The sequence below is a fragment of the Rhinoraja longicauda genome, chromosome 1, assembly GCF_053455715.1.
Source record: "Rhinoraja longicauda isolate Sanriku21f chromosome 1, sRhiLon1.1, whole genome shotgun sequence".
Lineage (NCBI taxonomy): Eukaryota > Metazoa > Chordata > Chondrichthyes > Rajiformes > Arhynchobatidae > Rhinoraja > Rhinoraja longicauda.
This window is the reverse complement of record NC_135953.1, coordinates 37,404,494-37,417,262: the sequence shown is the minus strand read 5'-3', so window position 1 is coordinate 37,417,262 and position 12,769 is coordinate 37,404,494. Positions and strand designations below refer to the sequence as shown.

Here is a 12,769-nt window from a genome sequence, read left to right as displayed (position 1 = left end):
AGCTTTTCAAATTATGTTATTTTGTGCCATAGGCATGCTGTGAATCAAGGTACCCAAACTAATTTAATAAGGATCTTTATAGCCTAATCCATCACATACACCAAACTTCCCACCATTGACTCCATCTACACCCCACACTGCCTCAGGAAAGCAACCAAAATAATCAAAGACTTGTCCTACCCCTATCATTAATTCTTCCTCTGTTCCCATCGGGCAGAAGCTCAAAAACGTGCACCTTCTTCCTCTCCTGTTATCAGGTTTCTGACCAGTGCTTCTATAACATGGGGCACTGGCCAATTTACACTACCCCATTGCCGACATTGGACTTTGTGTTTGGACCTTGTGCAACAATGCAGAGAACTATTCTGCACTTTATCTTTCCCTTTGCTCCACCTAATGTATTGTGAGTTTGACTTGACCGCATTTATGTTTAGGTGTGTCACAGATTGTATTTTAGTTTTATTATCTATCTGATTGGACCGCATGCAAAACAAAGCTTTTCACCATATCTTGATACACACAACAACAAACCTAAATCTAAATCCATCTGAGAAAAAACAAGCTGGTGTTGGGGCTCATGTGGAGCCCTAGCTGGGGGTTGCTGTTTGTGGCACAAAGGAGTTAGGAGAAGATAATGGAGCCATATATAATTATGATGGTCTCAGATAGAGTAAAAAGGAATGAAGTGTTTCCAATAGCAAAGGCAGCAAAAGCCAGAGGGCTTACATTTAAAGTAAATGGTAAAGACTGGTGGAGAAGGTCTGAAATGTAAAGACAGGGAGTGGAGAAGGTCTGAGATGTAAAGGCAGGGAGTGGAGAAGGTCTGAAATGTACTGATTAAGAGGGCGGTGGAGAGAGAAACTCTTGTCTTATTGAAGCAGCATGTGTACTTGATGACTCGTGACCATCTGAACAATAGATCAAATGCTGGCCAGTAAGATTACGATAGGTCTGTTTTGACTACACGGACATGATTGACAGAACAACTTCCTCCAACATCATAAAATGTTCTACGGTTTTCTGATCTATGATTTTCTGTTCAATCTCTTAAACGTCAGAGGCAACTAAGTTCAATGACAGTTGCAGTGTTCCGTTCCATTCACAACTCCTCAGAAAATGAGACAATGCACATTGCATACAGCAAGAACAACAATTAGGCTTGGCTGCTGACGGGCAAGTGATATTTATGCAGCATAATCATGAGCAAAAACATCCATAACAGAATCAACCCAGTGTCAGGTACCTCACCAAAATCCTTAATCAGACCCGTTGCATAAACACAGCGGCTCCAAGAACAGATCAAAAACATGTCATAGATATCCTATGGCAAGTGACTTACCTCCCGACTTCTCAATGCCATTCCATCCATCTGCCATACTCGTGTAAGGAGTGCGACACAGAATTTTCTCCATTTGCCTGGATGACTGAAGCCCCAACAAGAACAAAAGCCCAATGCTAACCAGAAAAAGCAGCTAGCTTGAGTTTATCCAGCAATTTAAATGTTCATTCCCTTTACTCCCGACAGACATTGCTTCAATTTGTACCATCTACAAGAGGTATGCAACAATTCATCAAGACTTTGTTTCCAGCATCCATCACCTGTGATCTCTGCCACTGAGAAGGACAAGTTTACTGATATTTTATCTTTTTTGGGATCTGAATGTCACTGGCACTCTTTTGGGGTGAATGTTACTTACTACCTACCAGCTCATGTCTTAAAACTGTCCAGGTCTTTCTCTTCCCCAATTAAGGGGAAAACAGTGATGCAGTGGTAGAGTTGGTGCCTAACAGCGCCAGAAACCCGGGTTCTTTCCTGACTATGGGTGGTACTGTATCTACAGAGTTTGTACGTTCTCCCTGTGACCGCATAAGTTTTCTCCGAGTTGTCTGGTTTCCTCCCACATTCCTAAGACATGCAGATTTGTAGGTTAATTAGCTTCAGTAAATTGGCTTCTGTAAATGGTCTGTGGTATGTAGGATAAAACTAATGTACAGGTGATCATTGGTTGGCATGGGCTCAGTGGGCCGAAGGACCTGTTTCCACGCTGTATAAAAGCTAAATTGCCCTTGAGAAGGTGGTAGTGAATAATCTTTGAACTGCTGCGATCCTTATGGTGAAGAACTCCCAGAGCAATGTTGGGTAGGGAGTTCCAAGATGAAGGAACAGTGCTGTATTTCCAAGTCGGAATGCTGTGCAACTTAAAAGAGAACAAGCAATTGGCTGCGTTCTCATTTCTTTCTTCTTTTTGATGGCTGAGATTACAGGTTTGGGAACTAATGGTGGAGCAGTCAAGGCAAGTGCAATTGTACTTGGTAAACACTGCAGCCACTGCGAGCCAGTGATGGAAGGAATGAATTATGTGTGTAGTGAAAATGAACATTTAGAGTGGAAAATTAACTGCCGATCATGAACTACCAGTCAGGCTTAGTCCTTGATGATGTCAATTGGACAATTTGCACTCAACCAGGTAAATGGAGTATTTTATCATGGTCCTGATTTATGCCTTGTGGATGTAGGAAAGGGGTTTCAGGAAGTAACTTTGCTGCAGTATACCCAACACAATTTTTAGGTGGCTCTTCCAACTAGGTTTCTATCAGTGATTGCCCACTCCCTGGATATTGTTGGTCCCCAGCCTAGTGATGGTAATGCTATGCTAAGAAGTCAATGCTGTGAAGTCCCTTGGTAATTCCCTCCCAATTGTACATCATGGTACTGCCCTCTCCTTCAGTGAGACTGCCCTGCCAGCAGCACAGAGTACATGTAGAGATTGTGACAGATGTCTGGCATTTTGTCCATAAAGGTATGGTTACATAAATACCATGTCAGGCTGCTGCTTAGCTAATCTGTGGGGCGAGCTTAGAGCTCTCCCCATTTTGACTTGAGCCCCAGATATATATGCGGAGGGCTTTGTAGAATCAACTGGTTTGGAACAACTTACTGTATCTGAATTTGATGCCCACATCATTTCTGTTTGTGTTTCTAAAATTATTTTTCAAGCGAAACATAGGGGTGATACGATAACTGAATGGCTCATTTCAAAAAACATTTGAGAGTTAAAAACTTGTTACAAACAGCCCAGACTGAATAAAGGTATTCATAAGTTATAGGAGCAGAATTAAGCCATTCGGCCCATCGAGTCTACTTCACCATTCAATCATAGCTGATTAATCTTTCCCTCTCAACCCCAAGTGGCAGATTTCCTTGCCCAAGAGCATTAGTGAAGCAGACTGTTTTTACAATTATTTGGTAATTCTATGGGCAATATTGTGGTCATTGTTCCTAAAACCAGTTTGTTCTGGTTGGAATTGGAAAATAAATTCTGGAATTGGGACTTGACCATATTCCTGGATTGTTGGTCTGAGCCTCTGGAACACTATAGCTTAAATCATTGAATGTCCACTGGACCCTGTGAACACCTATTGTCTTCCAATTTAGTTAAGTCTTTTAGAGCAGTTGCAATGTACCGGCTATTTACTGGAGATGCTTTATGTTTGTTGGAAGAAGGTTGGCATCTCATTTGAGGGTATGTTAAGTACTGCTCCTAATATTCCATTCTGCACTCTTCAATAAACCAGTGTTTTAGTATGATCGATTTGGAAACATATTGCCAATCCTTCATTCAGGCTTGATCAAATTATTGGAATTCCTTACCCAAAAGGTACTGCGGGGGACCCACACTGCAATGTTTATTGTAATTCAACCATCTTCTCAAGAGCAATTTGATTTGATTTAGAGATACAGCGCAGAAACAGGCCCTTCGGCCCACCGAGTCCGCGGCGCCCAGCGATCCCCGCACATTAACACTATCCTACACACACTAGGGACATTTTTTTACATTTACCCAGTCAATTAACCTACATACCTGTACGTCTTTGGAGTGTGGGAGGAAACCGAAGATCTCAGAGAAAACCCACGCAGGTCATGGGGAGAACGTACAAACTCCGTACAGACGGCGCCCGTAGTCAGGATTGAACCTGAGTCTCCGGCGCTGTATTCGCTGCAAGGCAGCAACTCTACCGCTGCGCCACCGTGCCGGCTTTGGGGACGTGTAATAAAGGCTAGCCTTGCCAGTGATGCTACACCACACAAATAAATTATAAGTATATCCATAATACAAACACAGATGAACTGGGCTACAAACATCAATTATGACATTGAAGTGAATCGATGTAACATGCACAAATATGGACAGCAGTGGGATTGTAATTCTGAAGCAAAGTAATCAGTGACAACAGCAATAGTTCTTTCAACATAGACTACCAAATTAAAGAAAATTTCTGGAGTATGATGCAAGGAGGGGAAAAAAACAAAATATCAATTTTCCGCCGCCATGCTAATTGTAGGAATAGCAGCCTCTTCCTTCAAGCAACAGGCAGTAACAATAAACAGACTTTAAAGTCAACAGTTCTGAAAGATCTAACCAAATTAGATTGAAATATTAACTGATTCAATCAACTTAAACTTCACTGCAGCAATTGTATAATCTCTGTGAATTGTACAACAGGAAACAATTAAAATAGTTTTAACATTCCTGAAGATTTGAATAACTATAGAAATACTTTGAGTAACCAATATGCAGATTTAGAAAGTTAACGACAAAACAATATCTTACCACTTTTGCTATGCTTTGAGAGGATTGCTCTGTTCCAATTGTTGACAGAACTGATGGAATTTTGTACTTGGAAGACAGCGCTCCGGTGTGGTTATCAATCCCAAGGTCAAAACTTGACGAAGAACGCATGGATACAACAGGGAGGTTATGTCCATTCAAACCACTGCCCTTGTACAGCTCACAGTTCTTTACTGAACTAAACAAAGTGCCATTGGGTAGGCTTGTGCTGTGGAAAGTGCCAGTAAACTTAGCAGTCTTCTGTTCACTCTCATCAGAATCCAGTTTAGGAAATGATAGAGATTTGATATTGCTGACCGAGGAAGCAGGCGGGAGAGATACTTTGGCAGAAAAGGGCACTTTTTCACAGCTCTCCAACTGTGGCAAATTTATGAGGCCATTTGGCTTATGAAGCGATTTGAAATCTGAGGTGGCCTCCTCTATTGAGACCTGCACTTCTGGGCTTGTTAATGCTTCTGTGGATCTTACAATCTGCTCATTTAGGCCATTATTCAATTGTGGAATGATCATCGGTCGTGAACTTGCTTGAACTTCAAGAATATTTTTGAGTTCTTCTTTATCATTGAGTGTTTTCAATTCCAGTTTATCAAAAGGATCTTCTTCATTTTCAAAATCTGCAAGATTGAATTTAGTTGCATTGGGGGGACTTGGATCTTTTTGCTTCAATGTATTGCTGTTAGCTGGCAATGGGGTTAGAATCTTGCTATGCCTTAGGTCAGCAAATAAAGGGTTAAAAGGCAGTTGAAACGCTGAAGAATGTAGTCCATCAGTGGATTGGATTCCACCTTTTCTCTCCAAGATGACTTCAGATTCAGCTGTCAATGAAGTAGCTTCCCTATTTAAACTTGCCATCTTTTGTGCAGCTTTAATTTGTTTTATCTCTTTGGCCCATTTTATTGTTTGCTTCTCTAAAGAGAAATCGTACTACAAAAAAAAGAAACAGCACTATTAAATGCCTGCAAATAATTTGAAAGAAACATAGATGACAAACGTTTTCACAAAAACTAGCCAAAGAAATGGGCACAGCACATCACTGGCAACTGTCTCCCGGCCATTCAGGACATTTTCTACTGGCGGTGCCTGCGGAAGGCACGCAGCATCATCAAGGACCACGGCCACCCAGCACGCAGGCTGTTCTCCTTGTTACCGTCAGGCAGACGATACAGGAGTATGGCTGCACATACCACCAAACTTAAGAACAGTTTCTACCATCAGGCCATCAGCTTCTGAACTCATAAACACATTTCAAATCATATATGTTGATTATTTTTAATATTGTCTTTTAAACTATTTTTAACATTGTCTTTTTACCTTACTAATGTCATTTTTTAATCTTATTTATCCTTGGAATATTACTGCTGAGGTGACCCGTTGTCTTGTCAAATACATTTCATTGTACGGTTGACCCTGTGCCAACCTACATATGACAAATAAAATTTATTATTATTATAGATAAGTTTCAACAAGGTGGTTAGGGCAAAGGAAATATACCGAGATGATGAGACCCAGAATGCCCAATTGATTCTTATCCTTGGAACTATCTGATTAATATATTAATGAGGGCAGTTTGGGAGAGATAAAACAAGGAGGCATGTTAATGCTGCAAAATGCAGGCTGGAGTTGTTGCAATAATTGAAAACCAAAGACCAACATTCAAGCCTTTGAAGAGAGAAAAACTGATATAACTTTTTTTTAAAATCATTTAAGGGATGTGGACTGAGCCAGCATTTAATTATCCACCCCAATTGCTCATGAGAAGGTGGTGGCGAGCTGCATTTTTCAGATGTTGGTATACTCACAATGCTGTTGGAGAGGAAATTCCAGGATTTTGAACAATTGATTAAGGAACAGTGAGATATTTGGAGTATAATTCAAATAAGTGTGAGGGTTTACATTTTGGAAAGTCAAACCAGGGCAGGACCTTAACAGTAAACAGTAGGGTCCTGGGGATGTTGTAAGCAGAGAGATATGGGTGTACAGACATGTTATTCCCCGAAAGTGGCGTCCCAGGTAGAGAGGGTGGAGAAGGCGGCTTTTGGACAGGGGCATTGTTATGGACGTGTATTAAATCTTGAGGGGAATAGAAAGGGTGAATGCAGAGTCTTTTTCCCATGGTAGGGGAACCAAGAATTAGAGGGTATAGGTTTAAAGTGAGAGGGGATTTTTTTTATAGGGACACCACTGGCAACCTTTTCACACAGAAGGTGGTGGGTATATGGAATGAGACATTAGAGGCGGAACTTGAGGCAGGTACAATATTTAAAATGTATTTGGACAGGCACATGGATTGGGAAGATTAAGAAGGATATGGTGAAATGCAGGCAGATGGGGCAATCTTCACTGGAACATATTGGTCAGCATTGACAAATTGGCACCCATTTCAACTCTGTGACTATGAAAGAATAATAGTTTCCACCCTTAATAAGCAGCATTACTATTGTGCTTTTAAAATGCAAAACTGCAAAGAACATTAAAATCCAATAAATTAAATCAAAGCCTTTATAATGAAAAATACATTTAAACTCTTTTGGACCATTGTGAGGAAATTATTCTTCCAAGCATGTTCAACAAGTGTAATATTGGCACACCCTGCTTCAAACCAAATAAATTTACAGGATGCCAGTTTGGAAAATTATAAACATGCCAATCCTAAAGAATGACTTAAAGGACACTTGAACAGATTCAGAGATGGTAAGGTTTAGAGGGGCATGAACTCGGCACAGGCAAGTGGGTAGCTTAGTTCGGCAACTAGGTCGACGTGGACGAGTTGGGCTGAAAGGCAGGTAGTATTGTACTGTATAGCTCTAGGTCTTTACTCCTTCTTTAGAATATAAATTTCTATCACTGCATTTAAGTTAAAAATTCACTTAAACTTAAAATAATTTAAGATTTGTTATGCATACTCACATGAAACTCTTTAAATCGTGTAGAGTAGTATGCACAAAGTCCAACTGGAAACCCCACTTTACATGGAATCTTGAACTTATCGCCAATCTTAAATGTGACATCATCCAGATAACTAAAGCCTGCTCCTTAAAAACAAACATTTTCATAAAGCCTCCAAACTAACATCAGTTTAAATCAAAACTGTCCAGAATATTTTGACCTTCTATTTGTTTATCTCTTCACTGACATGGTCATAAATTTAAGTTTTTAAAAATGGAAGAATTTGTTTAAATCCACCTTAGCTCCATGAATATTTTGTCAAATCACTAATTTAATTGTATTCTTTACTCACATCAGCATATTCACATTATAGGAGATATGTCCATTAAAATACTGAACAATTCCACACAGTTCCTTTTTCGATCCCCTCACTGTGCACATTGGTAGTCAAGTTAAGTTAAGAGGATAGTTTCCATTCACAGTATTACATTGCCATTTGCCTCTGTGTTCACGCAGACCACTTAGAAGGAAAATATAGTCTGGACTCGTGTCACTCCCGTTCTAGCCCCGCAAATGAACAAATCTTTTGCAAATGTTCAGCTCCAAAAGACCTCGTCCTCACTGCTGTTCCACAAGCAACGTGGATTATGAGCAATAACTAGATCTCAGCCTGAGGAAATAGAGAATCGCTCAGACATCTCTGAAAGCTTTGACAGTTCAGACCACAGTAAGACTTATTAACATTGTTCACGTTTAAGATAATCAGAGACATTCGGAAACAATTGAAAAATAAAATTAAAAAATACAATACAATATATTTTTAAAGTTGAAAAGTGAACAACTTTCCTTCTTGTTCAAGGTTAGTAACCTCATTCAAATGAAAGGAGCTGCCCTGCAAGGCCCCGAAATGAAATTACTGTTTTGGTAAAAGGTTGCACTTTCTCTCTCCACAAATGCTGCCTGGTCTGCTGAGTATTTCCAGCAATCTCTGTTCTTAATCTCAAATTTGGCATCTGCAAATTTTTGCCTTCAGATGTGAAGTGCATTTAGCTCCTCAGCTTAGGTCATTGTTGCCCTCCTGGATTCAAAGTGAGAAGTCAGGTGCAATGACCTCCAGGGTAATTTGTACTTCCTTGACACATTGTGCAAGAACAGAAATCCTTGCTGGCAAGCACTACACAAACTGATCCATTGTTCTAATTCACCGAACTGCCTTCAAGAGCATAATTTTAAATATTTCTGGACCTGGGAGACTAAGCTTGTCCATGAGTCAAAATATACTATTTTACTTCACTGGCTCAAACATAATACAGACACAGATAGTTCCATTAATTTAGCAGGACATAGAAGGAGCCAGGAAGATAAAATAACCTTCATTTATTACGGTATCTTTAATGTAATTATGAAATATAGCCACTGATGTAATGCAAGCAGACTAATTTACATCAGCTGAATATTCTGACTTAAATTTTAAGTAGAAAGCAGCAAAATGTATGCATAAGTAGGTTTGTACTGAATGATGATTTTGAAAATAAATTTGATCAGTACTTCCAAAATTCATTTGAATTTAAGAAATGATGCTATGATTAACCAATTAGTCTTTGTTTAGGTAAATTTTGGATGATTCTTCTGAATCAGAAAGAGAATCACTGCTGATATTCAAAATAAAAACATGCGGTCTATATGGACAAATTATATTCACTTAGAATCATATAGCATGGAAACAGGCTCGTCAGCCCAACTCTTCCATGCAGATCAAGATGCCCCATTTAAGCTAGTCCCATTTGCCCATATTGAGCCCATATATCCCTCTAAATCTTTCCTATCCATGTACCTGTCCAAGTGTCTTTTAAATGTAGTTAAAAGATTGCTCATGCCTCAACTATCTCCTCTGGCAGTTTGTTCCATGCACCCAGAGTGAAAAGGTTGCCCCTCGGGTTCCTATTAATTCTTTCCCTTCACACCATAAACCTATGTCCTCTGGTTCTTGATTCCCCTAACCTGGGTAAAAGATTCTATTAATTCACCCTATCAATTCACCTCATGATTTTAGATAGAAGTCTTCTATGAACAATAATCCAAATTTTGGATGCGTTCATCATGGCATGTGGACAGTTCTCACTTAATGCCACTCACAGCATTTTATGGAAGTCATTTAATCACAGTTAAGTGTGGAACCATAGAAGTTGCCATCAATAACACCCAGACACTTAAACAGACCACATTCTTGAATTAAATTTGCCATGGGAATCTTCACATATCTTATTGAAGCTATGAACTGGAGCTAAAATCAGCTGAAGTAAAAGATTCTTCAACAAAGTATTTTCCCCACAAAAAAATGTTGTTTTGTATTCTGGGTTTCTGTGAGAGTTCAAGATGATTGGTTGAGAAACTTGTTAATGGATGCTGAAGATCCCCTACAAGGGCTGCTTACTAATATTTTTTGCTGATCATGTCACCAAAATATGTAGACATCTAATATATATACCAAAATATGTACACAGGGTGAATAGCAAAATCTTGGGCAATATTAGTTCTATTAAAATGTGATAGTTGCATTCCTAAGAAACCCGCTTCAAGAAAGTTACATTATAAAAACAATGTGACCATGGGAAAAAGGGAGACAGTTTCAAGCTTGCAATAAAACTAGTTTTTTCCCCCCAGAAAACCTAGCTTAGGCATGAGGTAGTTGAGGCATGAGCAATCTTTTAACTCTATTTAAAATATATTGTCAAGCTTGAAAGGGTGCAGAAAAGATTTACGAGGATGTTGCCAGGACTAGAGGGTGTGAGCTACAGGGAGAGGTTGAGTAGGCTGGGTCGCTATTCCATGGAGCGCAGGAGGATAAGGGGAGATCTTATAGAGGTATACAAAATCATGAGGGGAATAAATCGGGTAGATGCACAGATTCTTTTGCCCAGAATAGGGGAATTGAGGACCAGAGGATATAGGTTCAAGGTGAAGGGGAAAAGATTTAATAGGAATCCGAGGGGTTACTTTTTCACACAAAGGGTGGTGGGTGTATGGAACAGATGAGGTAGTTGAGGCTGGGACTATCCCATTGTTTAAGAAACAGTTAGACAGGTACATGGATAGGACAGGTTTGGAGGGATATGGACCAAGCGAGGCAAGTGGGACTAGTGTAGCTGGGACATTGTTGGCCGGTGTGGGCGAATTGGGCCGAAGGGCCCGTTTCCACACTGTATCACTCTATGACTAATTGCAAAAAAATCAATGCAAGTGATTGCTTGTCAATTTCCAAAGCAAGTCTTAAAAGATGTCCTGCCATGAAACTGACTGCCCATGTTCTTAAGAGATAAAAAATGTTAAAAGTAAACAAGACTTTTCCCCCGAAGAAAGCTTCTCTGCTTGTCAATTTCCAAAGTAACTATTTTTTAGCACCAACAGTGAAATTAGCATTGTGTGTCTGCTTAGAATAGGGCTAGTTTATGATGAAAATCATGATATAACCAATTCAGCTTGCGTAATAGAAATAGTGCTCCCTAATTCATTGATGATATTATATCCAATTTGCATTATGGAAACACATGTTGCAGTAGAACTACCTGCAATTGAGAAGAAAATTAGCAGCTATTGCATATATGAACAAACACAAAGCAGCCAGCCCATGATGTAACAGATATGTATAAGTAGTTTGAGTTTTCAAAAGGCGTTTAATGAAATACAACATTTTAATGTCAGAAAAATTAAAGCATATGGGATTGAAGGTGCCAGCCACAATGACAGATTCATATAGAATTTGCAGAGTTTCGAAATTTCAGTCATGGAAAGTTTGAACGCAAATCTTTAAATGGTGGAAGGACAGGTTTAAAAATGTAATTAGAAACGGATATATCATTGGCTCTACAAATGAAGATACCAAAAACAATTTTGCTATTTATCATGGAGTAACAGTTTATGCCCAGTTAGCAGACTTCACCAATTTCTGGGTAAAGCACTTCAGAAAGAATGTGAAGATTTTGGAGATGGTGCAGAAGAGATTTACTGGAATAATTTTTCGAATGAGAGCTTAATGGTACATGAATAAACTCAAGAAATTAGGATCATTTGCCCTCGGGCAGAGAAAGCTAAGAGAAAGAGGGTGTTAAAAATCATTGAGCAGAAAATATCTCCAGTGACTTAAAGGCCACAAATTCATTTAAAAAAACCATCAACAACGTGAGGAAAAAACCTTCAAGCATTGGGTATGATTTGGAATACTGAGTTCTTCTTCTGCCACCCTCGGTCATGGCTGACCATGGGCGATACATCCTACTTGGCTGCTTGCTCCACACCTCGGCTAGAGCAGCGTCGCTTGTAGCTGAAGAGACCAATACGGAGTAACAGTCTCTGTCGCAAAGGTCTCTTGTCTGTTGAAGTTGCTGCGCTCCTTTCTGCGTACCCGCTTGTCTGCCGCTGCGTTCATCAGTTTCTCTTCGCCCGTTTTGAGATGTTGGTTCAGGTTACCTCTCCACCTCGTAGGGTCAACTGCAAGGCTCTCCCAGGACTCCACATCCATGTCGACCGCCTTCAAATCTCTCTTGCAGACATCCTTGTAACCTAGTTGGGGGCGGCTGATGGTTCTCCTCCCAGATGTCAGCTCTCCATAGAGGATGTCTTTTGGAATATGGCCATCCTCCATGTGGTGGACATGGCCCAGCCACCGCAGTCTCTGCTGCCTGAGTAGAGTGTACATACTGGGAAGGCCAGCACGAGACAGAATCTCAGCGTTGGATACTCTGGCTTGCCAGGATATACCCAGGATACCGAGTATGATTTGGAATACTCAGCTTTCTAAGATGATAGATAATAGCACAAATGCAGCCTCTTAAAGAGAACTGAATCAATATTTGGAAGATACAATATCCACAGACCACAGTCTGTTCGAATTGGCAGAAATACTTCTTCCTCGTTAACAATCTGCATGGGAGCACCTCAAGGTCGCGTGCTCAGCCCCCTGCTCTACTCACTCTATACTCATGACTGTGTAGCCAGGCACAGTGCGAACTCCATCTTCAAGTTCGCCGACGACACCACTGTTGTTGGACGAATTACAGATGGTGATGAATCAGAGTGAGATCGACCGATTGACCAAATGGTGCCAGCACAACAACCTGGCTCTCAATATCAGTAAAACCAATTAACTGATTGTGGACTTTAGAAGAGGAAGGCTGATGAGGACCCAAAATCCTGTTTATATCAATGGGACGTTGGTGGAGAGAGTCAAAAACTTCAATTTCCTACAAAAACTA

The 12,769-nt window shown here is 40.1% G+C and overlaps 1 protein-coding gene across 2 annotated transcripts in view; it reads right to left on the bottom strand.

The window, feature by feature from the left end:
- The window catches only part of ubap1 (ubiquitin associated protein 1), a 36,568-nt gene that overhangs the window by 16,629 nt on the left and 7,170 nt on the right, over positions 1 to 12,769 (bottom strand). The window contains exons 3-4 of one of the 2 annotated variants that reach the window (XM_078431774.1): positions 7,539 to 7,663; positions 4,614 to 5,555 (exon numbers count right to left, since the gene is read on the bottom strand). In XM_078431774.1, coding sequence (XP_078287900.1) covers positions 4,614 to 5,555; positions 7,539 to 7,663 — 1,067 coding nt within the window. The remainder of the gene's footprint in view (positions 1 to 4,613; positions 5,556 to 7,538; positions 7,664 to 12,769) is intronic. The other variant, XM_078431842.1, reaches the window with a different exon arrangement.